Source organism: Toxotes jaculatrix, chromosome 3 (genome assembly GCF_017976425.1).
Source record: "Toxotes jaculatrix isolate fToxJac2 chromosome 3, fToxJac2.pri, whole genome shotgun sequence".
In the NCBI taxonomy this organism is placed as follows: domain Eukaryota; kingdom Metazoa; phylum Chordata; class Actinopteri; family Toxotidae; genus Toxotes; species Toxotes jaculatrix.
The window spans coordinates 2,555,835-2,583,661 of record NC_054396.1 but is presented as its reverse complement, the minus strand read 5'-3'; the positions used below and the strand labels follow the sequence as shown (position 1 = coordinate 2,583,661).

At 40.6% G+C, this 27,827-nt stretch overlaps 2 protein-coding genes across 2 annotated transcripts; one reads left to right on the top strand and one right to left on the bottom strand.

Annotated features, from left to right (window-relative positions):
• Window positions 1-603: 603 nt before the first annotated feature.
• On the bottom strand, window positions 604-27,827 carry aldh1l1 (aldehyde dehydrogenase 1 family, member L1). The gene is made up of 23 exons (XM_041033886.1): window positions 27,691-27,827; window positions 26,270-26,408; window positions 24,427-24,661; window positions 24,179-24,344; window positions 20,465-20,566; window positions 20,049-20,138; window positions 18,380-18,517; window positions 10,001-10,126; window positions 9,811-9,902; window positions 9,409-9,556; window positions 9,174-9,293; window positions 8,589-8,716; window positions 6,766-6,916; window positions 6,545-6,615; window positions 5,961-6,066; window positions 5,763-5,850; window positions 5,568-5,661; window positions 5,376-5,475; window positions 4,846-4,944; window positions 2,605-2,770; window positions 2,373-2,478; window positions 2,007-2,206; window positions 604-1,034 (listed from the first exon to the last, which is right to left on the bottom strand). The coding sequence occupies exons 2-23, from the start codon at window positions 26,394-26,396 to the stop codon at window positions 979-981; spliced, it is 2,709 nt and encodes a 902-aa protein (XP_040889820.1). The 5' UTR covers window positions 26,397-26,408; window positions 27,691-27,827; the 3' UTR covers window positions 604-978.
• LOC121179200 (zinc finger and BTB domain-containing protein 49-like) lies at window positions 10,750-17,402 on the top strand. Its single transcript, XM_041033887.1, has 2 exons — window positions 10,750-10,967; window positions 16,060-17,402. The coding sequence occupies exons 1-2, from the start codon at window positions 10,769-10,771 to the stop codon at window positions 16,845-16,847; spliced, it is 987 nt and encodes a 328-aa protein (XP_040889821.1). The 5' UTR covers window positions 10,750-10,768; the 3' UTR covers window positions 16,848-17,402.

The window sequence follows — 27,827 nt, the reverse complement described above, 5'->3', positions numbered from 1 at the left end:
AAATAAATGGATAACTGACAGATAGAGAGGCTAAGTGCACATGGTGTGTAAACATAAACTGAACCTTGATAAAGATGAAGGCTCTCTGATGTGCTGTATTTTCTCAGTCCACTTCACTTCCTGTGCTGAATAGAAGAACTTTAGAGAAGTTAATATGTGATAATTGTTATTCACCAGGCTATGGTATACTATAATCTCTCTCTGTCAGAATCCCTCACTGTCATAGAAACAAAGTCATTCTGATACTTCTCCTAATGCTCTTTATTGGTTATCGTTTTATTGTAAATTCTTTTTTTTTTGTCCGTGTCAGCATCACTACTACACAATTAGTCTACAAAATGAGGATGATCATACAAACTTTACAGACTTGACGTTTACCTCCTGCTGCAGTTCCATATTTAGCGTACAGACATGAACGTCGAATCAATCTTCTCTGTTAACTCAGGAAGAGTATTAGTGCAAACTATTCCTTTAAAATGCATCATGACAAACATCCAACAGTGAAGAAGAGATCCACAGCAGAGGAGAGCTCAGCAGTTTTCACTGATAACCAAAGACCATTAGAAATGTCCTATTTCTTCAGACTGTTCTGATCTAATGTGAGACATATTAGCAGTGAATGGAATCTGTTTGAAATTTTTTTTTTTTTTTTTTTCTTTTAACTCAAACACACTGATGACAGTTATTTGCCTATAAACATACTTCATTTGCATAGTTCAGGACTGTTTATTACAACATGGCTCAGGTGTGTGTTCGTGAGAGGAATGAATTTTAATGTGTTAGAAACCTTTAAAGTGTTAATGTGATCATTAGCTTGTTAAGGCTCTAACTGTTACAACTCTTGGGACATCACTGTAGGTCTGAACTGATTTTGCTGAAAGGATGTCACTCCATCCTTTCTGCTGTCAGTGTCCACACACACATCACTGCGTGTAGGACACTGATGTCCTCATGGCTTTCTGTCCTCTGGAATGTGGCTTAATACTCAATGGTCACTGCCTTTATCTTCAGGTACTCGTTGAGAGCCTCTTGTCCTGTTGGAGTAACAGAGAGACAAGCGACAGGCAGTTATACAGTGTCCTAAGGCTGCGAGCTTTTGCACGCCTGGCTTTTTTTAACCATCAACAGAAACACAGTAATGCAGATTGTTTTTAACTTTCTTATTAAATGATTAATTGTTTGGTCTGATTCTGACTGTTTATATCAGGCTCTGACATTTATTGCCAGAAAATATCCACCTTCCAGGGCAAAACCTTTCTGAGAGGCCGAATGCAGTGAATTCTTGTTTAGGTTTTAAGTTAATGATAATAACCAAAATAATAATTATTAAAATTGCTGTGGCCATTCATGTAAACTGCACACAGTGATTCATCAAATGGAGGAGGCTAAGAGAAGCTGGACCACTAGATTTAGAAGCAATATGCATGAGAGATGTAAAAAATACCAGTAACAATAATAATGATAATGATAATTAGGATCTTTTCCTGGACTATGTTTCCTTGTTAAGCTGTAGCTGTGGAGAGGAGTTAGACAAAGAGGGGATGCATATGAACAGAAGGAACATTTACAATCAACAAAAATGCTTCGATCACAGGACCAGGAACTTTAAATCATATCAATAGAAACCACTGAGGTCTGAAGTCTGGTCTCGGAGCATTTCGCTTTATGGCCCAGCATCCTCACACGTTTCCTATGAAGGCGGTGAACACATCCTGATCTGTATAACCAAAGTCTGTGGGGGCTTAGTCCACAAGGAGGGCAGATATTTGGATTCAGCCAAACCCAGCACAGAGGTAACATTATCAGGTTAATTCAAACCTGATTTAAACAGATAATGTAAGATTAAAAATGAGAGTTAATTGGAATAATTATAAATTAACAGTGTGACTAAAACCATTAACATAAATGTATTTATATTTCCTTTACCTGGTGTAAAATACAAATTCTATCACAATACTTAACTGAAACAAGGACAGCTGCAGAGTAACAGCAGCAGTTTTACTCACCCAGGTCTTTACCAAACCCAGACTGTTTAAAGCCTCCGAAAGGCGAGGCCACATCAGTCTTGTTGTAGGTGTTGACAAAAACTGTGCCTGCATTGAGCTTTTCACTGACGTACAGAGCTTTGTTGATGTCCCGTGTGAAAACACCTGACGCCAGGCCGTACTCTGTAGCGTTGGCCCTTCTCAGGACATCGTCCACGTCACTGAGACAGGGGGACAAGACAGGAGACAGGGCAGTGGGAGAATCAGACCACTGTGGAACAGACTTGAGGCCAGTCTGATGATGATGTACACATTCTGTGAGCTGTGTAAATGACGCAAAACGGGGATATGACGGATTTCAAAGTGTGAAGTAATCCTGAGTCTTACCTGCCCTTGAACTTAGAGATGATCATGACAGGGCCGAAGGACTCCTCTTTAGCAATGAACATGTGGTCTTGCACATCAGTGAACACTGTGGGTTCAAAGAAGAAACCTGGAAAGAAACAAATAATACATTAGACAGACCTATGTGAAAAATGCATCATCCATCAGATCAGAGGACCACGCTGACTCCCTGAAATCTGACACTCACTACACCGTCAGTCTTCTGCTGTCTCACCTGGTCTTGCTACCTGTTTGCCACCACAGACCAGGGTGGCTCCCTCCTTGATGCCGGTCTGACAATACTCCACCAGTTTGTCCAAGTGGGCTTTGTGGTTCTGAGGGCCATGGTCAGTGGAGCGGTCCAGTGGATCACCAATCTTCATCTTCTTGACCTCCTCAACCTGAGAGAGAAGACATCCCAACTTTACTCTTTAAAGTCCCACTGAAATTAGCTGATGTTTATGAGCCATGGCCAGACTGTGTGTTGTTATCAGTGCTGTAGAAGAGTAAAGACCAGAGGTCCTCACAGGTCCACTTGGATCTAAGGAACCAACACCTGATTCAGGACCAAGTCCAAATTCTACTCTGTATAATCAGATCAGTTAGGGTCTCGTTTCATTTCCATAAGGGACTCGGGTCTGTGTGCCAATATGTCCAACACCTGAGTGGATCTGAATGGACTGGAGAAACCACTGTTTATTGTTTTATGAAGAAGAAGTGGTCATCAGGATTTCCATGGTCCTATCAGACAGCGTTTTGTGGAGGCAAGTGCACAGTAGCTATTTAGAGCAGAGTTTGGAATCTGAGCCAAACAGTAACAAGAGAAAATTAAAGGTCAGACAAAACAAAATGAGCTGATCTGACACAAACCTTAAACATCAGTTCTGTCGCAGGAGTTGCAATCTGTGTGTGTTCTATTGCAAAAAGTCTGAAAGTGAAGCTTTGAACAGTGCAGCATGTTTCTAGACATGTTCATTTTCCATGTCAGGGAGAGAGAGAGAGAGAACATAAAATCAAGAGAAAGAGACCAAACATTACATCCTCCTTCAACCAGTGTAAGAAGAAGCAGGTTGAAAGAAGGGATACTGAGGCAGAGAACAGAGCTGTAAACAGACTGAGTGAGAGAGAGGAGCCATCAGAGAGCACTCCAGGTGAACCAGTGCATCAGTCTCTGACCTTCTGTTTGTCATTATTTTCAAGTTGTATACACTAAAACAAATATTGTAACATTAATGAAACCAAAATTCTGTAGGGAAGTATATGGAGAACCAACTGTTTTATGACACATTAATGCAAAGACGGGGTCATCATGAAAATAACACGGAACAGATGAGTACACTGCAGCCGGAAAAACATCCAATTTCAGTTCAGTTGGATTTCAGTCATTCATCACATGTAACTGTTCTAATTATCTCAAATCACTATCATTACATTTTCATTCATATCCAAATGGATTTTACAGTTCCTCACATTAAAAGTGTAAAAGAATATAAAGAAAGGGAAATAAAATTATGTTTCCTCTGTAAATTAAATGAATAATAAAAATTGACCAATCAAAAGTAAACAAGCGTGATCACTGTGCGAACAATAGGGCTGGACCAAAAATCACATCTTGGTAGGTTGTAAGTATTAAGTCACATGTCACATGTGAGATGTCACAAACACTTTTATTCAAACAGACTGTGATCAAAATAAAAAGCAAAGACAGGGTTTAATTCCCTGTTTGAAAATATACAACAGCAAAAATGAAAAATTATCCAGTCCATCCAATGCTTCCCACGGGTTGAAAATGTATTTGTGGTGGTGGATGATGGAGCACGCGACCCATTTGCAAGCAGAGACTCATGAGGTTAGAGGTGAAGAGTGTAGCCTGCTATTTTCTGTAGCTACAATTTACAGATGTCCCCTAAACGCCTCATGCGGGCTATCTGTAGACCCTAGCTTGGAGGCTGTATGCCCCGCTCAGTTACTGTAGCACATGCAACTCAGACTGGCATCTGACTAAAAATGAGTTAGTTTGAAAAGAGTTAGGCTGAGTGAGTGAGCAGAGTATGATTAGAGTAATCTTCAGCAGTGTGGACCAGCGCTGTGTCTCCCTCCATGTTACAGGAGACCTTGTGAGGGAGTGAGGGCAAAATTGTGCATATACTGTGACAGAGGAGAGTTGACGAGCCTGGCACAGTTTGACGCCTTATCACATAACCCTGATCTAAGGTATGTGTGAGGTGCATATGTGTTGGTGTGAAGCTGCTGTGGCTCTAATTCATGAAAACCACCACAGAGGATTTACTCACTGTGTTGGCACAAGTGACAAATTGGAGTTTTTGCAGTCTTCATATGCAAAGAGATTCAGATCAGAAATAAATTAAATGCCTCTGGGCAGCTTTTTATTCTTGAGAAATGGGGGGGGGGGGGGGGGGGGGGGGGGGGATGTGAATTGAGAAGCATCAGCAGTAGAAGATAAAAAGACACGTACCACTCTTTTCACAAACTGGTCATGAATGGTGTCCTCCACAAACAGTCTGCCAGCTGCAATGCAGTTCTCTCCCTTATTGAAGAACACTGAGCTCATGCCCTGGAAAACACACACACACACACACACACACACACACACACACACACACACACACACACACACACACACACACACACACACACACACAAAAACCTTGTTAACAATTTAAAGCTACAATATGCAAGGTCTGGATTCTGGAAATACTGGCTTGAAGCTTTGGTGTGAAGGGACTGGTAGACCAGAAGTGTGTTCATGTTTTGACTGACAGCCATTAGCCATTAGCTCCCACCCCTTACTTTGAACAAGGCTCACTCAAAAACCTGAGAAGGGAACATCCCTGCACTGCTGCCGGGCTGTTCAATGAGTTTGTGTCACTGAAACCTTTGAAAACACCTCTCCATATTTCAACATGTTAGAACAAAAAGTTAAATACTGTCGTTTTAAATGTGTGCAAAAATGACCAAAATAAAAAACTCCATGAATGAACTGACCATGCGCACAGCCTTGTCCATGTCACAGTCACTGAAGATGATGAGAGGGGATTTTCCTCCGAGCTCCAGAGAGACTTTCTTCACATTACTGACTGCACAGCTTTAAATGGATAATAACACAGATATACAAAGATGAGCTGCCATGTTAAATTTAGTTTAGATCAGGTTTTGTAAATGTGCTTTACCTCTCACCTCTTCATGATTTGTTTCCCGATTTCAGTGGAACCTGTGAAGCCCAGTTTACGGACGTCAGGATGGTCAGACAGACACTGACCTGCCAGAGCACCTACAAAAAAAGAAAGAATGTTTAATCTGGAGTTGACCTTAAAACAGAACTACCATCAAACTCATCTACTGTCCAACCAGGCTGAATGTGTGTGTTCCTACCTGACCCAGGCAGAATATTAATGACACCCTTGGGCAGTCCTGCCCTTGCTGCCAGCTCAGCAAACTTCAGAGCCGTCAGTGGAGTCACCTGGAAACAAACATAACACAGCAGTGTTACTGCCGACTGCCCGGCCATTTGTATTCAGTCTGGTATGAGCATAGCCTGACAGCCAGTGTGGAGCTAGCGAGGAAGCTGACCTGAGCAGGTTTGAGGACTACTGTGTTTCCAGCTGCCAGGCAGGCGGCAGTTTTCCAGGCCAGCATCATCAGAGGGTAGTTCCAGGGAATCACAATGGCACACACTCTGAGAAGAGAGAGAGGGAGGACTCAGGTGTGTGTGTGTCTCTCTCTGTCTTTATTTATTTATGTATGTATGTATGTATGTAATATGGGAAAAAAGCCATTGGAATGACTGTGATTCAATAACTTTAAGTGCTCATAAGTTTAACGTGTTCTATGGCATATCATGCTTGTGATCAATATTTATTTACTCAGAGCAAAAATTTAGGCAAGTGATACAAATTATATTAATCTTTATTGGTCCATACGGAGAAATGCATGCTGTGCCTTTGACCTGCACAACTTTTTAGGAACAGAGGGCAGCCACAGAGCAGCACCCATTCCCAGCATATGGTTAGAAAAGTTGTGCCAAGTATTGTTTATTTATGAAATTTTAAGCTATAATCTCAAATAACACTTTGTTTTCTATCTGCTAAACAAGTGACTAAACAACATGTTTGTGTTTCATCACACAGACATGCATAAAAAAAAAAAACACTCACCCCACTGGTTCCCTCTTGGTGAAGGTGAGGTTACGATTAGGTCTGGCCTGGTTGATGGGGATGGTGCTGCCCTGTGAAAAGAGGAGAGAATTTACTTCCATGTATTAATCCTTACTCTGTTGCTTATTAGCCATATAGGATATTATCATTTGGTGGTTGCATTCATCAAATCATCTCCTTTTATGAGTGACACTGGCAGGTTTTAAAACCTAATTTCTTACTTGGATCTTGTCACACCAGCCAGCAAAGTAGCGGAAGGTCTGGATGGACATGCCCACGTGAGTCTTGAGGGCCAGGGTGTAAACAGCTCCCGAGTCGATGGCTTCGATGGTGGCCAGCTCCTCCTGGTGCTGCTCCATAAGGTCAGCAAGCCTGTGGGCGGGGGGGGGCAGAGGGTAAATTAGACCATGAAACTTGCTTGATAATAATATAAGACAAAAGACCCCTTTATGATTACCTTTAATTCATCCAACATGGCCACAGAAAGAAATGGTTCTGACTGGCAAACGTGTCCATTCAGATTATATACTCACAAACCTTAAAGTTACCCGATGGGTTTTTTGTTTCCAAAAAAACAACCAATTAAAAACGGCTTCAGTCAACAGTTAAGTCACTGTCACGGCTTGTGAGGGGCCATCAATCAAAGACTGTTGGCAGGGCCCCTAGTTTTACATAAGTTTTACACATGATAGAAATACAAAACAGGTAATGTCTGTCCCATTTCAATTCATATTGTACTTACTGATGCTAATTCCTAAATAAATTATGCACAACCAATCGACACACACTGAACTGGCATGCAGGTCCCCTGGAGAAGTTGGCTGCTTGGCCTGGTGGGTAGTCCAGCCATGCCCATGGTCCTAAATCACTACACAGTTAGCCACAGTACCAGTAGTTATGTATCACGCTGTGCTACCAGTTTATTCAATAGTAACACTAAACTCATTCTATAATCTTTTTTAAATGGGTGACAATTAAATAACAGAGCACCTTTTCTTTGGTAAGAGTTCATGGTATCAATAATATTTTCAAAGGTTACCCAATAAACCAAATGAAGAGCTCACTTAATATCACACAGTGGAAAGTACAAAACACACTGGCTGCATTAGAGTCTTGCATCCATTGATGCCCACAGCACACACAGTAGCTTAGATGCTATGTCACCAGGCAGTCTTAGCATTATGCAATCTAATGAATGGTACTATACACAGATGTGGTGAAAACAGACAATAAGAAAACGGGCCCAGTGATCAGGGGGTGGAGCCCAACCAGTCAATCAATGTCAATTGCGCCATGTCGACGGCACACCACCTTTTATAGAATCAAATAACTAATTAAAACCAAACTTATCAGACAAATGAACACTTGACAAATGAACACACATCACTGTGATACAAGAACTACCTACGAACTATTTAAAATGACTGGTGCTAAATTAAGCTTGTTCACCACTGATCTTTGGCCACATCTTTGGCTCTTCTGTTGCTGCAACTGAAGAAAGGTTCAGTGCAGTGGTCTGCTCGGAGCAGGCCTCAGGGAGGTCAGAGAGCAGCAGTTCATACTGCACATAGTGTGGGCAGAGAGGAGATGGAGAGCCAAGCAGTAGCTGCTGACCTGCAGCGGTGGTGAACAATACAGCGATACAAAGGAACCCTGGGATTTTGTTAACCTGGTCATGTCATGGGTCAAAGGCCATACACTGACCAGTGGTAGCTGGTTATTGGGTCCATGGGCAGAGATCAGGTGTAGGTGTAAGACCTCAGGAATTTTGTGAAGTACCTACATCTTAAGAATTTCTCTAGAACATTACTCATTAGAATTGATTGTCAGTTACCAAACAACTGTTCAACTGACACCAAATTCATATTGTAATATTGCTAAATCTGATTTGTGTGAGCCCTATTCACTGCAAACCACTAAAATAAAGAATTCCAGAAATTTTTTGAGACAAAAAACTGTGTGCCATGTAGGAATCTCATCATTCCAGGTCAGAAGCTGAGTGAGAAAATACGTTTTCAGGGCCTTTAAAGCTGCAGTTACTGACTTGTAGATGAGTCTGCCTCTGTCTCTTGGGTTCATTTTGCCCCACTCTCCCTCTTCAAAGGCCTCCTTAGCAGCAGCCACTGCCTTGTTCACATCACTTATCTGGGCCAGGGACACGTCACAGATGACCTGCAGGACAGACATGATATTGAAGACACAGAAGGCAAGAAAATTTCCTTCCCCGTGGGGTGAGGTAAGTACGAGTACAACAATATACATTACATATAGTGACTGGCTGACAGGCAATCCAATGAGCAATGATATAAAACTGTATACAGTAGCACCTTTAAATGTCTGTAACCTAGCAACCTATGAATAGTCATAGTCAATATTCACCATCTTTAGTTTTTATATATATATATATATATATATATATATATATATATATATATATATATATATATATATATATATACATTTATTTATTTATTTATTTATTTATTTATTTATTTATTTATTGGTTTGTTAATCCTGAAAATATAAAGATGGTGTTTAGTGAGAGAGTGTTTTAAAGAGAACTTGTGCTGTGAATGTGTGTATGTTCATTATGTCCTCAGTCTCTGTCTATATTTGCTTTGTCCCTTACTGTGCCATCAGCAGGGTTGATGGTCTTGTAGGTCTTTCCTCCCTCTGCAGGAACAAACTCTCCATTGATGAACAGCTCATGTGGCATTTTTATGGTCATGTTGTTGATGTTCTTCTCCACCTGAGGAGTTAAACAGTGTGCATGACAATAAAAAAACATGTTGTCTTCCCTTAGCCAATCAGTAATAAATATGAGACCGTAACTGCAGTTCTCAATAAATTTAAAATGTACTAACATAGTCGACAACCAGCTCCTCTTCATCGTCCTCCCCTCTGAGCTTCCTGACGCACATCTGGATGAAGTCCTGGAAAGTGGTATTCATGTAGATGTCCTCGTTCTGCAGCTGGCAGCTACTGGCCCGAAGCTTCACCTCCTCTACCAGCCTGAAGATTAATGATAAGTATTAGAATAAAGGAAAAGGATGCATTTATTAACTTCAAAATATGAGTAATTTTAGCTATGATATCTCAGCATAATGACCCTAAACAAATGAAACTAGTCATTTTTTAATTTGTAAGGATTAAATTAGTTAGTTTCAGATGTTTGTAATTATGGTAATCTGGAAATTAATGTGTATATAATTGCAGAGAGCACCAGGAACAACACTCCTGTTTCACACAGTTTTATCATTCATTACCTGACCACATCCATTGAAGCAGCACCAGACTTGAAGAAGTCAGTGGAGTCTTCAATTTGACTCACATTAGTCAGAATGCTCTGCCACACAGCCTGTGAGGAAACACTGTCAAAAGTCAGCCCGAGAGGACAAATACACATTCCTCTGGCAACTCCCCTGTCCCATTTTTTAGTAAGGGAGGATGACCTACCCTCATCTGTTCAGCGAAGGTTTTCTCCTCCTCGGTGAGCTCCACAGCAGCACTGCTGCCTGAGCTAAAGTACTGGGATGCAGCGATCATCTTCCCATCCTCAAACTGCAGGTTCTTCACCAGCAGCTGCAGAGAAAGAGATTGAGACAAGGAGCAAGAAATTATCGGGACTGAATCAAATCTGATACCAGTTTCACAAAAAAACAAAACAGCAGGGTGTTATTCTCAGTCTAAGTATGAAATGTGTCTGTAGAAGGAGAACTTTAATGGAGTCAACACAGGAAAACATCTCAAATCATGTGACACTGTTTTTCAGAGTTAATGGGAACATTCTTATTTAACACCTTTCAGTGTGATTACATGTTTAGGGTAATTTTAATGGAGTGCAGGAGATGTGTACACTCAGACACACACTCATCTGTCCTGAGCTGATAATGGTAAACTCATTTACATGCAAAATATAAGTCAGTCTGAAACCCTAAGTATTCTTTATCTGGTTTCCTGTACAGGACCAAAAGGTTACTATAACGTATTTGTAATACAAAGGGTCAGGGTTTCTTACAACAGAAACTGATTAGATCTGAAATATGCAAACATGGTGATGAAGTCTTTATACTTGTGTCCGAGCATGTCGAACAGACAGTGCCATACACAGTCCAGTACAGAGGGAGGCGGTATGGGCCTCATTAGACACTGGAGCCTTGTCGGGGGCTGAAACGCTGCACGGTGCACCGCTCAGTCAGGGACAGCTAACGGTAAGGTCGCACGATGGCCACCGCCACGCTTCAATCGTTCAACGTCTTCCTGACGGAGAGATTAACCGCTGCTGCGTTAGACATCTATGGATTCGTGGAAAAGACAATAATAGACTACCAGGAGGAAGTGTACCGGACCAAACTAGAGAACCAGAGGCTGCAGCGGCTGCTGGATTTGGTCTACAAGCCAGAGATAAGACTGCACAGGGCAGGTATGTTTCATACTTCAGCCCCGCTCGGTAAACCACAGCAGCTAACACCGTGTCAGGTGGAGTTAGTCAGGGGGCTGTACCCACTGTATTCAGCCCACGGTAACAGGCTGTGTTAGCTCCTGTTTCCTAGCTAGTAACAGGAGGTTATCGATCAAGCTAGTAAATTAGAATTACATTTCCGGTCAATTTTCATAATAAACCCTATGCAGCTTGTTAGTTGAGTGATGGAGTATAGCAGGTATCTCCAGAACACACCCAGGAGTTACCACATCACCTGGATCCCCTGGTGTCCCCACTACCGACACTAAAATTCTTTATTAAAGTAGTAAAACCAAATTGATCCAGTGATTTAAACATCCAGCTGAGAAACAGAAGGCTAAATGTTCTTATAAAGACAACAGGTTTTTGTCCATTTTCAGATTCATTGTAAGTCTCATTGTTTTATTCCCGAGTGAATAAAACACTGACTACAAGATTACAAGACTACAAGAAAACATTCTCACCAATAGGACACTGTTAATGTTAGCATTAGCTTTAATAATAGGCTTTAAAAGGGTGTTCACATGTTAATAAATGATGAGCTTGTGTTCATGAATTTGTTCAAACCCTGTTCATGGGATGCCACAATGTCTAACTGCATTTTGGATCTCTCTCGCTCTAATTTCCTCTCTGTAATTCAAACCTGTGGCTACGTATCTTTCTGCTGTCACTATGGCACAGCCAGACTGGATGTGGTAAAGTAGATAAGTCCATCAACTTCCAGTCATTTTGTATGTGCTTCACAGAGAACATGATTGTGAAAATCATTGACCTGGAAGGGATGAAACAAAGCTGCACAATACATACACTTCAATTGTCAACCCAAACTACAAAATGTATGGAAGCAGCAGGAGGTTCAAGATGATATGGATACAGAGTTATATTGCTAATCCACAGTATTTTATTCCTCACACAACCAACCAACTAACCAACTCTGTAATCAACTGTCTGGATGACCTGAATACTCCTGTGTCGTTAACATGGAAATCTAACATTCATCTCATATGACGTGAATATGGCATCAGCGTGAGCAGCGCTGGTGGTGCCTGGCACCTGGTTGGCCTCGCCTCGTCTGGCCTGGCTGTACAGTACTGTGAAAGAGTGGGTTTGGAAATGTTGCTTTAGGTTAACCTGACAGAAAATGGAGGAGTTATATAATTTTTTTTCAAAACACATAACTTTATTATGGCATGGTATAAATAAAGTTATTAAAAATGTGTCCTACAACAAGTGCCTAAATGAAATATGTTACAAAATAAACAGCTTAACATGCATGTATGTAGATTTCAGACTTTCTGGAACAGCTGCCATCTCTGAACTATGTTTCTGTGTTTATATGTTGGCAGTTCCAACATACAGATGCTCTTTGCAGCACGAACTGACCAATGAGCATCTTGTGATTTGAGAAAACTTTGAGAGGTTGTTATGACCATCTGTCACAAAGTCAGTGTGTACAGTGTGAGAAGTGTTGGCAGTGCTACAGCATTAAGTGTGCTGACCAGCAAAAAAGAGGAAGCAAAATTCAGCCTTAAAACCAAGAGGATTGTGTTTTACTATGTGATCGCTACCCTCCTGTGTAGTGATCACTTTGATTCTTTTCATAAAATATAATCACAGTGACCACTTGAGACAAGGTCTTCCTACCATTTTATGCTCACAATCTGTGTTATTTGAAAAATGTCTTGGATAGAAAAATGTCAGGAATGCACATCCTGAGCACAACAATAGATCGACATAGGAACTTTCCACCAGCAACACAAGAGCTGTCACTGTTTCACTGGTTTTATCTTAAATACATCACTGCCATCCTGTAAATCAACAGAGTGTGACATTTAGCTTTTTTTTAATTTTTTTTTTTTTTATAAACAATTCACGTCATTCACCAGCTTTTAATGATACAAGTTCATAGATAACATTTTATTCTCTGCACAAATTTCTGCTTCTTACATCAGTGTTTAGGCACGATCATGATACTATGAATAATGTATATGTGCAGTAGTCCTGTGAGCTTGTGAACTGCATCACATGCACTGCCTGTTGTGTCTTCTATTATATGGTGTGCTGTAAGAGTAGTTTTATTAAAATGTCAAGTCGTCAAACCATAACTTAAATTGAATTTCTCTGCTGCTGCAAGAGTCACCGCTGGGGATCATTCAAGTTTCTCAACATGTATCATCAGAGAAGTGATTTTTTTTTTTTTAAACTTCTGGCTGCTACCAAAAAACATTCTCCTATCCACTGTTACAGATTCAAGGCAGATCGATTTGCCCTCACCGACACAGGAGGTTTGTGGTCAGGAGCAGCAGATAGAGGAGAAATGTATTCCCAGTGAGGCCAAGGAGGAGCCAGTCACCCTGTCCTTTAAAATGGAAAAGACTGAACCCTGGACCAGGTCTGAGGAGACACCTGCACATCCTGCATACAGCAGTGTTACAGACACACTAACTCACGAAGTCACAGTTGGAGACTATGAGGAAAATGGAACGCTAGACAACCTCACTCAAGTTGTGACAGTTGGAGAATTCGCAGCACCACACAGCTTAACTCAAGTCGCGACAGTCGGAGAGCACACGGAGTACGACATACCTTCACAACATGACCCAGCATTACCTTCCTTTGGAGTATCTCCAGCATATTCAAAGAAAAAAACTATGTTTTTTTGTAATATTTGCTGTCAGCCCTTTCTGAAAAAGGTGGAGTTAAAATCGCACCTCTCAACTCATGCAGCAAAAACTTTACCAAAGGCCATCAACAGAGAGTTCACCTGCTTTGTCTGTGGTAGAATAACAGACACCAGAAGTCAGATGATCTGTCACATGAGAACACACACCGGCGAGAAACCATTTGCCTGTCCCATCTGTGGTAACAGATACAAACTTAAAGGCCACATGAAGGAACATATAAGGACTCACACGGGGGAAAGGCCCTACAGCTGCTACATCTGCGGGAAACGCTTCAACAGGTCTTCCACCATGAGTAAACACGCCAAGATCAAGCACAGGGAGAACATGCCGTTCAAGTGCATGCAGTGCAGCCAGCGCTTTCCTCTGCTCGTTGTCTTCAAACAGCACATGAAGGCCGTCCACGACGTCACCTTCTCTGTGTGAAGGGTCATTGCTACATTCATCCTTTATGATTGTGTTATTATTGTACTTGACAGGCTTCACCATATTAGCTCTTATAATCCATTAAACTAACACAGCTTCTCATACTGTTCAGATGCTCCTGAGGAGTCACTGTATTTGCAGCCCGGTTCAAATCTAACATGCAACACGCTTAGTAGAAATAAAAGGAAACACTTAATGTACAAAGCAAGTAGTTAAAACAGCTGCTGTGTGACGCTACACATGCAAATAAAATGCATCTCAAGGGCTTTCATTACTGTACACAGATATTGTTTGCATTGTTTTCCAACATTGCTTTGGACAGTTGTGCTTCCTTAGGTTCTGTATTTAATCCATGTGTAACTTTGTTCTTATTGGCTTGCAGTTCATGGCCTGTAATGTACTGTTTTGAAAAGTGCAAAGCCAATAAAGTTATAGTACACATAATGACTGCTGCAGTTGTTTTTTTTGTGTGTGCGTTTGTGTGTTTGTGAGCAGTATGTGTGTGACGTGATTTCAAAGGGAAAAAAAAGGGGCCACGCTGGCACTGGATTTTTGAGTTGGATACCAATATTGGTGCTATTGGCAATATTGATAAAAAAAAATCCCTTAAATTGGGGGAGCTGTGACAGCAGCTGGAGATCTTGTTGCTGCCCTCCAGTAGTTCAATTTCTCACGTTGCTGCTGTGATGTACAAATATGCTCCAGGGTGCGTTAGGACACTGTGACATTACAGTTGATATGTAGTCAGAAGTGCAACAGATTCAAAACTTTCAACCAGAGGCCAGTGAAACAGTATAAAGTGAGTCTAAAGGTGAACTCCCTTCAGACTCACTGTTTCCATATGCTGGGGAATATTACTGCACGCTGTGTGAAGTCTGATAACTGTCCTCAAGTTGTGTCACTAGAGTCAGGAGTCCAGTCCTAAATTGATGGAGTAATCTTCCAAACAATAGTGACCGAGATATCATTTAAGCAGGACATTTTACACCTGAAAACTGAATATGTCAGCTCTCTCTGGAGGACAAAGAAGGCCAAGCGACATCTTTGGCATTTCTCTACTGCAACTTCTTCTTATCAGTCAATAATGTGAATAATAATATCTGCGATAAGCTAAAACCTACCATTAATATGTTAAAGTACCAGCTGTGCTCTAAAACAAGAGACCTACAGTGCACCACATCTCAGATGATTGCACTAAACTGTATGAAAGGTGGTGGATTAACTGAACATGTGCATTTTAATATAGAGGACTCTGACTAGCATTGGATAACATATGGTTGGGTTACTTAACAATACATTGCTTATATGTCAGCTGGGTGTGTTCAGACTGAACAGGAAGCAGATTTTATAAGCAGTGCGACTGTATACGAAATATATATAAAGTGTACAAAGTGTTAAGATGTGAGGAGTTGAAACAGAGGCAGATTTGCTCTGGGCAGCTCCAACGTGAAGATGCACTCACATAATTTGAAAATGTGGTTGCGTGCAATGCTAGCTAGAAAGAGGCAATATCTGTATATCTGTTGTTAGGTGAAATAAAAACTAACTACAAAAGCTCTCCAACGACGTCTGCATTCAGTCTTAATGCCTCTGGGACTTTGGAAAGATTTCTGTACTGTGTGCTTTAGAAGGTCGTTACAAGGCAACATACCTTTATGTACGCAGATACAGTACACATCCTTACTTTTTCTCTTTAAAATGAAACACTTGTTGTCACCATTATGTTTTAGTGTAACATACAGACACAAAAATATGTCCATATGCCTGTTTTCCACTCCTGAGAGTTTGTCCCTTCATGAAGTTGATGTGGCTCTGAGACAGCTGATCAATTCTATCTCAAAGGTAAAATTCCTGATGGGTGTGGATTGATGGGAACACTATTCCGGCACTGATGTCTTTGCTGTCTTTGCTGCAAGTGTAATGCTTTTCTGTTTCCGTCCTTGCAGATGCCAAACAGCAAACTGCACCTACATCTGCAGAGGAGGATCACCCCAAGCAGCAGGAGTGGAGCCCCAGTGTGTGCCACGACGAGCCAGGACCCTCCCACATTAAAGAGGAGCTGGAGGAGCAGAAGGAGGAACTGTGGATCAATGGGTGCAAGGAACAGTTTTCAGCTGAGGAGGACAGCGATGACGGGGACGCCTTAACAAAAGCACTCATCAAAACAGTGCAGCAGTTAGAGGACTGTACAGCTGCAGAGGAGAGCAGGGAGCCAAAGCAAACGACCGAGGAGGATCCAGAGCCATCTGAAGAGAAGACTAGCACCACCTTATACCGCTGCCACATATGCAACTACATATTCACCAAAAAAACTGTGCTGACATGGCACCTCAAGACGCACGAGGGCAAGTCACATGACAGTAAGGGAAACTTTGACTGCCACATATGTGGCAAGCACATCCCCTGTCAGAGCAATCTGCAGAACCACATGAGAGTACACACAGGAGAGAGACCCTACAGCTGCCATTTCTGTGGCAAGTGTTTCAAACTGAAAGGACATATGACGGAACATATAAGGACTCACACAGGAGAGAAACCTTTCACCTGCCACATCTGTGGCAAATCCTTTAACAGGGGTTCCACGCTGAGGAAACACGTTTTAGCGAAACATAAAGAGGAGAGACCGTACAAGTGTGGGGACTGTGATGAGTTATTTACTGAAAGGCTGCTGATGAAGAGACACATGAGAAAAGTTCATGGTATCAAATTATCCACGAGCCAAAGTACGGCCTAAGAAATTCAAACATAATTAATGATGCATCCCGCATATAGTCTAACATCTGAGGAGAGAATGAGTTTATGTACCAATACCAGAACAATTCATTTTTTAAAAACCTTGCTTTAAAAGGTGCTACACGTAAACATTTAAAAATGAACTAAACTTATCAGCAGAAGGTGGAGAAATAAAAGTTTTGACTTTATGTCAAAGACAGCTATGTATTGTTTCAAATTTCTTTTGAGGTTCAATAACCAGCCCTCAAACAGACAGAAAATTGTGTATTATCTGTCATGTTATCTGCATAGGTCATGTGACTCTCCATGATACAGTAAACTGTAGGAGCAGCTGCATGCAGTAGGATTTTAATACTGCCTCTCTGAAATTGTGGACCACTTTTTAAACTCCAAACACGCTTCATATTTAAGTTCTACTTCTGCCATTTCCTCTGTGTTTGAAACTTCTGGTTAACATTAATGTGAACTACCACAATTTTATGGCGTGTTATAAAAATCACTAGCTTAAAAGAAAAAAAAACAAAAAAACAAAAAAAACAAAAACCAACTGTATGAATTCAGTTATAATCCTCAGTCCTTGAAGTTCAGTCTGCTTTAAGAAACACATTCTGCAAAACTTAATATGCACCATCATTATATTTACATATGCAGATATGCAGTACAGTACTGTCAACCAGCTAGCAACGTATGTTGTACTGTATGTTGCACAGTAAAATTGTTTATATATATATATATATTTGTTTTTCTTGGCAAAGTTCAGTCATTTTATGAACCTGTTGTAAACATTAATGTACATAGTAATACACATTGTCTCACTGTGTGCATTTTGATGTTAAAGTTTGCTGAAATATGTTACTAAGCCTCATTCATTCATTCAACTTCACACCAGGATAGAAACATAACTTTTTTTTTTTTTTTTTTTTTACCAAAACTGTGTAACATCATCTGACGTAAACACAGAACAGACGAGAGACTCATCAGCTGCACAGACAAGTTTTCATATTGTAGTCAAACACCAACACGTGTTTTCACCCTTAAATCCTACACAGTTAGGATGGATAGTTTCTCTTAGTGGTAGTAAGTAATCGCTAAAAAGGGACCTCACTGACCTCTAGAACAGGGAAGCTGCTACTGTGATTGGTGAATTTCAGACAGACATAAAATAATAAAAGAAGCTCTTAGGGAAATTCTCGCAATCAAGGCAGCTCACTAATATGAACAGATGCAGTATGTATTAGAAAAGTTCATCTGAATTGTAAATAACTGTATTGTAACAACATAATTCAAGTCAAATGCATAATATGAGATGTGATTACACACAAGCACAATGGCTCAGTTAGAGACACTTAGATCAAGGAACTGACCATTTATATCAATAATTATATCAAGTGGTTAAACAGTTAGCTTTGGAATATGCTCTGCTGTTTGACAGAGCTCTCAACACATACATCAACATTAAATCTTAAACTCAATACTCATAAACTCAAATCAAAAGCATGTCCGGAGTATCTAAAGTTTAATAAGATGACTTACTGCCTCGCCATCATTGCCAAACAGCACCAGGCCTGCCTTGGTGACAATGCCGGGTCGGCTGGCTCCAGGGATTTCCAGGGACTGACCGTTAGCTGCGGTGCTCGCATCCACCAGACTGGAGCCGTAGAAAGTCACTTTCTACAGGAACAGACACAAAAGACAACACAACTTTGGTGGAGAATATCTAACAGAACTCAGCTGCTGTTTTTCTGGAAAATACTTGTATTTATAATCAAAAGTAAGATGCCAATAAATGGTGCAGTTAAATGGTTTATTAATTGATGCACAGATGTTTCAGGCAGATGTGAGTGCAGCTGTATTTTATGATACTAATAAAGTGAAACTATACAGCCATCAGAGGTATCACATTCTAAATATCAACACAGAAAATGTAGATGCTGAAAGTGAACACAAGGCGAGATCAAAACATTGTTATTATAATGCCTGCTACTCTTCAACAGGTACTAGTTTGTTCAATTTCAATTCAATCTCAGATTAAGTAAAGCACAGGTACAGCCTCTTACATCCTCACTTGCTCCACTTCTATTGACTGCCTCAAACCTGCAAATGCTGCAAGACTGTGAAACCCAGAATCTATGAAGATAAATATTCGACTTGTAATGACGATGAGAAATCTTCAGTAGCAAATCCTTCCACTGACTGTAATCACACTGAGCTTCATCTTATATTCTGTGCTCTAAGGAAGGATGCCTGACTTAATAAGTCCTTTATTCTAAGTCCAATCAAGCATTTGTGTATATCAGATTTCACACCCTGATAAATATACTGGAGTTTTGGACACATTGGTTCACTGTATTGATGCTTACGCAGGAATATGAGAATTTGTCTCACCCAGACAATGGGTGTTTGTTCTGAAAAGATATTAAACTTTATTAAACACAAAGCTGACTTTATATACACAATATAATTATGTATAATACTGGAGAAACACAAAAAATGTAACTGACGACATCACAAGATAATATAATCAAATAAAAAGATAAAATGTTCTTCTAGACCAGGGGTCTTCAACGTTTTTCAGGCCAGAGAGATGGAGCAGGGACCCCCTATCCCCCTATATTTTATAAAAATGTGTTTTATATTAAACTGAGCCCAGTGCCATGTATAAACATACCCTTTTATTGTGCATTCAGTACTAAGCTATTCAAACAACACACAGGTTCATATATTAATGTTTTTATTTTAAACATGTGCAAGGTACAGTGAGTAGGGTGGCCGTGTCACTGCCACTTAGAAACATAGGTGTCTCTTTTTCAAATAATACTGCAGTGTGCGTCCATGTGTCGCACACTGCAGGGACAGGTCTAGTCCAGCTTAAGAGAGCTCTTGTGTGTCGCTAAATGTGTGCATTTCTGACTGAAAGATAACATCTTCTGCCTCCATTTACCCATTCGCTAATATGTTCAATTCATCTTAACGTGTTTTTAAAGACATTTAAATTTGTGGGAAAAAAATAAAAAATATATTAAAAATTGTCTAATCGACCAAAAATTTCACGAACCCCCCTGCAGTACCTCCGCGGACGCCCTGTTGAAGACCTCTGTTCTAGACTATTTCAAATTACAGAGCATTCACTTATTAAATATATCCATCCACTGTATCCAAACATCCAGAGGTAAAAGAAAGACAAAAATCAGTGTCCTGTTACCTGTCCATCAACCTCTGCCCAGGCACCAGGAACTTTGTCGTTTCCTCTGATCCAGTTGTGAAGAGCCTCAGCACTCTGATTCCAGTCAATCTGTCAACAAATGGTCAAATGTATGATTATATATATATACACACATACATCTCATATATCTTCATTGTCATTAGTAGGCTATAATAAATTAATTAGTTTATTAAGATGTTACATATCACAAAATCTTTTATGTCAGCATAAATGTATAATTACTCCCAATGTTTTTAGTGCATAGTTCTGCACTGCTACTGTGTCTAAGCCTTCAACTATAACTCTGAAGGCTTAACCCTTAAAACGAGAATCACCAGGTGAGCATGCATGACTTTCACTTTAAAAGTCAGTACTCATCAGAAGTGATCTGTCCTTTTGATGTCCTTTTATATTACCTTAGCATTGTCTTTCTTCTGGATGCACTCATAGGTGGCGCCCTCCTCTGTCTGTGGGATCCTTGGGGCCTTCCCCTGTGCAATCAACCTCACCGCTTCCACCTGGAACCAGAATAATGCAGCTCAATTCAGTGAAGCAAAACATGAATGCTATCTCTATGGACTTTGCCATCATAGTGTTTGTTCATCATAGTTTGTTTTGCGTTGGGAAATGGATCGCAGGAATCTGAAGACAGAGAAGCAGGAGGATCCACAGTTATTCACTCGTTAGCTTTACCTAAATGCTGTCACTGTGACAGGTAAAGATTTTATGAGGAAAATTGTTGGGGCTCTTTCCTGAATTCACCAAGTGTTGTTGCTATAAAATAAAAGGCTTCCTCATATTCTGGTCTGTATATGACTGTAAAGCTTTTGTTTACTCTGTTACTTAAAAGGACCACACCAGTGGCTTTGAATGCTTTGGCAAATTTACTTCACATTTAATTTGCATCACAACTACTAACAATCTATTTTGCAAACTATGTTGTTATGGTTACAGTTTATAAATGCATCGGTTTGCATTTGTTTCTGTATGGTATGAAAATCTATCAACAGACTCATGAAACTTGTGTTGTGTTATCCATTATGATTTAATTATCCACTACTTTATGTGCTGATTGATTTAAAGGAGTCTGCACTGCAACTTCACCCAATAAAGTAAGCAAAAAAATGCATTACACAATTCTGAACTTATAAACTGTCCTGCTTTAAAAAGGTAACCCATAGGTTGTCTGTGCAAGTCGCAGTCGTAGTAATTATGATGGAAGCAAAAAAGGAGGTTAGATGACACAGTATATAGAGTTACAAGGTCCACAGTAGGGGGAGGTGGATGGATTGGTTGACTTTCACACCGGAGACCACTTTTCGTTTCCCATTAGATACCAATGGTAATGATTGATTCTTTTATCCATGACCATTCCACCACGTTAACCAGAAGTACTTATTTTAACCTAAACCAAAATCATTCCCTAAACTTAACACGTAGACTCAAGATAACTTACTTTATTGCCAAACGACTAAGTCGTTTTTGTTTAGTGAGGTCAGTGCAATCACAAAACATTCTTGTAGTCATAAATAATAAAAACTCACACACCCACTGACATTAGTAGCAGCATAAGTAACGATGACAAAAGAACATATCTACAAAACCTAATAAAAGAAGTGCAAATTCAAAGTATTATAAGATAACTAGGATACTAAAATAATAATACTAGTCCACAACAAAATAATAAAACAAACTGGTCTAAAGTGCAAGTTCTAAGGTGTTAAGAAGGCGGACAGCGCTGGGATATGTGCTAGTCTGGAATCTGGTTGTTCTAGTTCTAATGCTCCTCAGTCTTTTGTGAGATGGCAGAGAGTTAAAAAGGCAGTTTGCTGGATGGGATGGGTCTGTTCAAATCTTCAGTCCTTTTCTCTTTAATCTGGTCTCATAGACCAGATTCCTTGCGGAAATCCACCACAAGTTCCTTAGTTTTGCTTACATTCAATTCCAGGTTATTTGCATTGCACCAGTCCACTAATGTTACAATCTCTTGTCTGTACATACAGTACCAGTCAAAAGTCTGGACACACCTTCTCCTTCAATGGTTTTTCTTTGTTTTCTAAACCAAAATGAGATGGTTTGGGATGAGTTGGACCGCAGAGTGAAGGCAAAACAGTCAAGTGCTCAGCACCTCCGGGAACTCCTTCAAGACTGTTGGAAAACCATTCCAGGTGACTACCTCAGTGTGAAAAGCTGTCATCAAAGGTGTCTACTTCAAAGAATCTAAAATATAAAACATATTCTGCTTGATTTTTTGTTAACTACATAAATCCATATGTGTTCCTTCATAGTTTTGATGTCTTCAGTATGAATCTACAATGTAGAAAGAAAATAAAAATAAAGAAAAACCACTGAATAAGAAGGTGTGTCCAAACGTTTGACTGGTGCTGTATATATATTTGCACATATTTACTACAGAGGCACATGGCCATAGTTACAAAGAGTTTTGTAACTTCGTCATTTTCAGGGAAGCCCATCTATGAGGTCAAATTTCCACAGGCAAAAAAGAATGACAGCAATATCAACGAAAACAAGACCAACATACAGTAAGTTAACCATCTGTATTTATTATGTTACATAAAAATAGCATTTACACAGTTTAGTCATACTGCTACTACTATACTGCTGTTTTTCAGGTCACATCCAGGAACTGATGGAAGTCCTTTTTGAAATGGTTTTTGCTAAGCCTACGCCATACATCGAGGAGGTGCAGAACATTACCATCCCAGAACCACTGTCCTCCCAGTACGACCCACCTCCCACGGATGAGTCCCACTTCAGTCGAGGGCCGGTCTAAATCCAGCAGAGCTGCCTGCAGCAGCAGCAGCAAACTCTTAGACACAGGACAACACATGAGGGAATGACAACTCTCACTTTCCTGCCCAGATAGTCCCAGTATCAGCTGATAACGCTCCTGTACGCTAGATCCATGTAACACCTGGGGGTGAAAAAAGGGAACATTAGGTGTGTTTTAGATAGAGCCATGGTTCTTTAATTGTGTATAACACCGAAACACATTTACTGTATAATTTCTTTAAAGTTTTTTTAAAAAGTCTCCCACACACCTGAATGTTTGACAGGTGCGTCAGAACAAGGTGCAACATGAAAACAATGAAAAGAACTCCCACACACTGTCTCACCTACTGCTGAAATATACTTTGGATTACAACCTTTCAGTCTGTCTGACACTCATCATGTATGATGATGATACCAGGAAAGAACTAGTTACGTAACTACAAGGTTATAGCCTTACTGCAATTAGTGTTACAGTTGCTACCAATTATTATAACAATTATAAAGAAAGTGTAATTGTATCAAATAACTATGCAGTAACTAAGGCTACTGTTACATGAATTGAGTTTTTAAAATTTAAAGTTACTCTGTTATGTACCTCTCTTACAATAACATGCAAAGAAAAAAAAAAAAAAAATCAGAAACAAAAACAGAAATTACCATTCTGAAACATCCTGTTGTGAGCGTGGTTTAGGAGGTCGTCCGTTTTCTTCTTCTGTCTCCATTTCAGGGTCTCGCTCCAGCTCAAACATTAGGTCGGATAACGTTTTCTTCTTTAACGGCGACCATCAGCGTTTGCATTTTACCGTGAGTTTAGCAAGCTTCAAAAGGTCAGCACCATCTTATTCTGCGGCGCTGCAGTAGGATACAATCTGTTACCTGTGACTGGCCTGGCCATGAGTCACTGAGGAAACAGTCGGCGAATCAGGAGAAAGGCTCAATAATATTAATGAGACAGACACAAAACACCCCGCTCTTGCTCCAGCCTCACAGAGAGGAGCGCAAGAGAGGAGCTGTAAAACTATACCTTATAACTATAGCTTTTGGTACTTAAAACCAAAGATATATCTTCTTATGGATGTCAAAATGTTAAACGACAACGCTGGAAAAGTGTGAAATATGGGACCTTTCACTGTGGCAGGACAGAGGAAAGACAAAGGTTTGTGAGAAAAGACTGTCTCTCGTCTTTCTAACGAGAGGTGGCCTTTGGTGAGGGTTCATATCTGAGATGTGATTTAGTTTGAAGTGCTTGTCCATTCTTGTGAACCACCTCAAAACTACCTTTGATTAGCTCACGGTTTTCCCCCACCCACAATGCCTTGCCCATTCACCACACTTACTGTGCCTTTGATTCCCTCTGGAAAGAGGAATCTCTTGTAGATTGTGTTGACGGTGTCATTGGGTTCAACGTCACACTCCCTCTGCAGCAGGATTGGTCCGGTGTCCAGTCCATCATCAGCCCAGAACACTGTGAACCCGCCCTTCTTGTCACCGTGGATCAGGGTCCTGTGTGGACATAGACAGCAGGTAAAAGACTGGACACATTGCCACGTTCCTGCACGACCTGATGAACATGGACATCACTCACCAGTTGATGGCAGACGCACCCCTGTGGCGAGGCAGCAGGGAGGGGTGGTAGATGATTGAGCCGTGTTTGGGGTGGTCGATGACCTCCATGGGGATGAACTGGGAGCAGAAGGGCAGGACGTTGACCTCGGCACCTGTGGCCTTGTACTGAGCCACCACCTCCGGGATAGCCTGGCCCTTCACACGCCAGCGGGGAAACTTGAAGACGGGTACGCCATCCTTCTCTGCCTCAGCGGCTATGGGAAAAAAAGAGTGATCAAACTCTTAAGCTGTGCTACGTAAAAATGGCTTCAGTCACAAAGACTTTTATTATCAATTGCTCTACTATTTATTTGCAGTTTATTGGTCCCCCTTTTGCAGACCAGGAACACCCCACAAGAGCTGCAGTGTCAGAGATGCTCTGACCCAGTCGTCTAGCCATCACAATGTGGCCCTTGTCAAACTTGCTCAAATCCTTATGCTTGTCCATTTTTCCTGCATCTAACATCAACTCTGAGGACAAAATGTTTGCCTGCTGCCTGATATATCCCACCCACTAACAGGTGCCATGATGAAGAGATAATCAGTGTTATTCACTTCACCTGTCAGTAGTCATAATGTTATGCCTGATCGGTGTATTTGGTCCTCAGGAGAACTGTAATGTTGCAGTTTTGTAAAGATGGTGAAAACTACCATCTGCTGCTGCTCCGAAGCTTCAAAATAAAACTTATATTAAAAAAGAGAAACAAATAAATAATATCAAAGATTACATCTGTGGCTAAAATGACCTTCACACAATGCTGGAAAGTTTAGAGCTTGTGGTGATGTGTGTGACCAGCAGTTGGGTGAGACCTTTGTGGCTATCAGTGTGAGACTAATCATACAGGAGGAATTCACAGAACCAAGAAACAAGAATGAACAAAAATACAAAATAATGCTGCACCGAAACCTAACTTAAAAGTTTTAATTACGTTTACACTTCTGACCGCACAGTAGTGTAATTTAGCAAAATTCTGCAATACTTTTCAGTGCTCACATTTGGGACGTACAATTTCAAAAGCTGGATTTTCGGTTTCAAATCGATAAGACTTTCACCCTATTGATCTTCAGAGCCTGCAGCTCTGATTCAGAAATGTTCTCAGCCTCCAAGCGAGAGAGCGTGAAAGAAAACATTCAGAAACACATGGCATGAGACCAAATAAAAGCTCATCAAGATGAGTGAAAAATGTTGTGGTAGGACTTTAACAACTGAGGGCTCATCAAACTCTGACCCCAAACAGAAGCCATCTCTGCAGCTGCCACTGCTTTAATGTACCGTTAGATTTTTGAGGCATACGACAAAAACAGTGCACATTATCTAGGAAGTTTATGTAACTACCAGAGGTATGTTACAACCTCTCAAGGCAGAAGTTTAAGTTTAGGAGAACAGTGTGAAGTTGGAATTAAACTACAGTACATTCATCTCTTGTACTTCCTTATTCTTTTACAGTGCTGTAAATCCAAACACTCAGTTTCATTGCTGTTGATTGTCCTGACATAAAGACAATGATCTGATATTATCACATGCCAAAATATTGCGCTGGTAATGACACGCTGCACTTGGACACCAATAATTATGACCATGCAACTTTGATAGGAGGGCTACTCTGATTTTTTTTCCTGTGAGTTCAATGTATCAGAGTGGAGTCCAAATTTCATCTGGCACCTTCATGAGTCTATTCATGATGAGTGTGCTGAAAAGAAATGTTGCTTATTTTGTTGGGAAACGTGTATTCAGTAAGGCTGTAGTGATATATATTCCCAATAATATGTTACTTTAACCAGTGCCATGCATTTATGGAGGTCACAGTCAGTGAGGTTCTCACCCAGCGGGTCAGCCTTGCCATCTTTATCAGGGATGGTGAAGACTCCTACGATGGTATGACCATCCTTCCTCAGCTCCTTGTACACCTCCTGGCCGAACAGACTCTGACCAATCACCGCAATCTTCATCCTCACACCTCACTGTGGAGCGTTAACAAAAAATATGTTTGTAATTAGTAAAAGCAATCAAAGTCTAGGGCTTCTGACACATATGAAAGAAAAAAAAATGATAGAAAAACTGAGGGTTTCTAGAGGTTTAGGTTTTATCTTGCATATGTTTTGTTTTTTTTATACCTGCATGTACTTGCAACTGTGAGGGAATTTCAAAGTACCTGAAACTGTTGCAGTCTTTCTTTGGCTAAAGTACACTTAAAGCTCCCATAGATCAGGAACTTCATTCAAACAACAGACTTCAGAGCACACAAAGCTCAGACATGACTGAACACGTCAGTTAGAAAAGACTAACAAGTTGTGTGACACCGACTCACACTCCACTGTGGGCAGACATGTCACAGTCTTTACTGTGTGACTGGGTCCAAAGAGCAAACTGAGCAGCTCTGTCCGGTTTTTACCATGAAACGACTTCAACATGAAACAGTGTGAAGAAAGACTGTGCACACATTGTGCAGATGTGTCACACAGGCAGAATATGAGTTTGCAGTTTATTAGGTACAGCAGACGTGCAGTGAATCCTGCACATACAACCTGTTTTCTTTAATATTCATCATTTATACAACAAAAATATACATTAAAAAATGCATGTTTATGTCCAATATTTGGAATACATTTAAACTAAACGTTCTTAAACATTTTCACAGGTATATGTTTCCTGCAAACATATGTTGTTTGTTAGTGTGGCTTTTTTTTCCTGTAACATAAACTCAGTTATATTCGGCCCAATAACATTGACACGGTCACTGCCTAACAGCCATTATACAGCACATTCCTCTTTAATCAAACCGTAAAAGTGCTCAGTAAGCGTGACTGCCCGTCTGACAGTTTATTGACCCTGAACAGAGAGGGGCGGGGCCTGCTTTCCTGCCAACCTCCTCTAACCAATCACGTCTTTCACTTTGGCTCATGTCTTCAGTGTTGGCCAATCAAACACACAAAGAAGTTGAAGCACTTGACAGTCTATTGAAGGGACAACGTTCAGACGAGCAACTGAATATTAAGTTTTACCACAAACTAACGTTCGCGTTAATACTCTCATATAAACCCAAAACACTTGACAAAGTTATGTGCAGCCATGATGCGCTTACAGTGAGATTAATATCCGCAACTGTTGCTGCAAACAACCAATTATTGCAAATACAAACAATCTTTGTGTGTGTGAGCAGACTGCAGTCACATTAATCAGCGTTATGCATCATGCAAAGAAAAATGGACCAGAGACAGCAACTCAAGCATGAGGAGTCCTTACCCCTGCCTGCAGACCCAGCGCGCTCCTGGTTGCCTGAAAAGAGCAGGAGGACGGAGACCGTTGCTTTTAATTTCCTCCCCTCAGACACACATGCAGGTCAATTACATAACATGCAAACAAAGCAGAGTGATTGGACA

Bases quoted from the DNA above. Each gene is read 5' to 3' on its own strand.
- LOC121179200 (XM_041033887.1), top strand. From the start codon at position 10,769: ATGGCCACCGCCACGCTTCAATCGTTCAACGTCTTCCTGACGGAGAGA. The intron at 10,968-16,059 runs GTATGTTTCATA...CCGTCCTTGCAG, and splicing joins GATAAGACTGCACAGGGCAG to ATGCCAAACAGCAAACTGCA.
- aldh1l1 (XM_041033886.1), bottom strand. From the start codon at position 26,396: ATGAAGATTGCGGTGATTGGTCAGAGTCTGTTCGGCCAGGAGGTGTAC. The intron at 5,851-5,960 runs GTCAGCTTCCTC...GTTTGTTTCCAG, and splicing joins TAGTCCTCAAACCTGCTCAG to GTGACTCCACTGACGGCTCT. The intron at 5,662-5,762 runs GTAGGAACACAC...CTTTTTTTGTAG, and splicing joins TAATATTCTGCCTGGGTCAG to GTGCTCTGGCAGGTCAGTGT.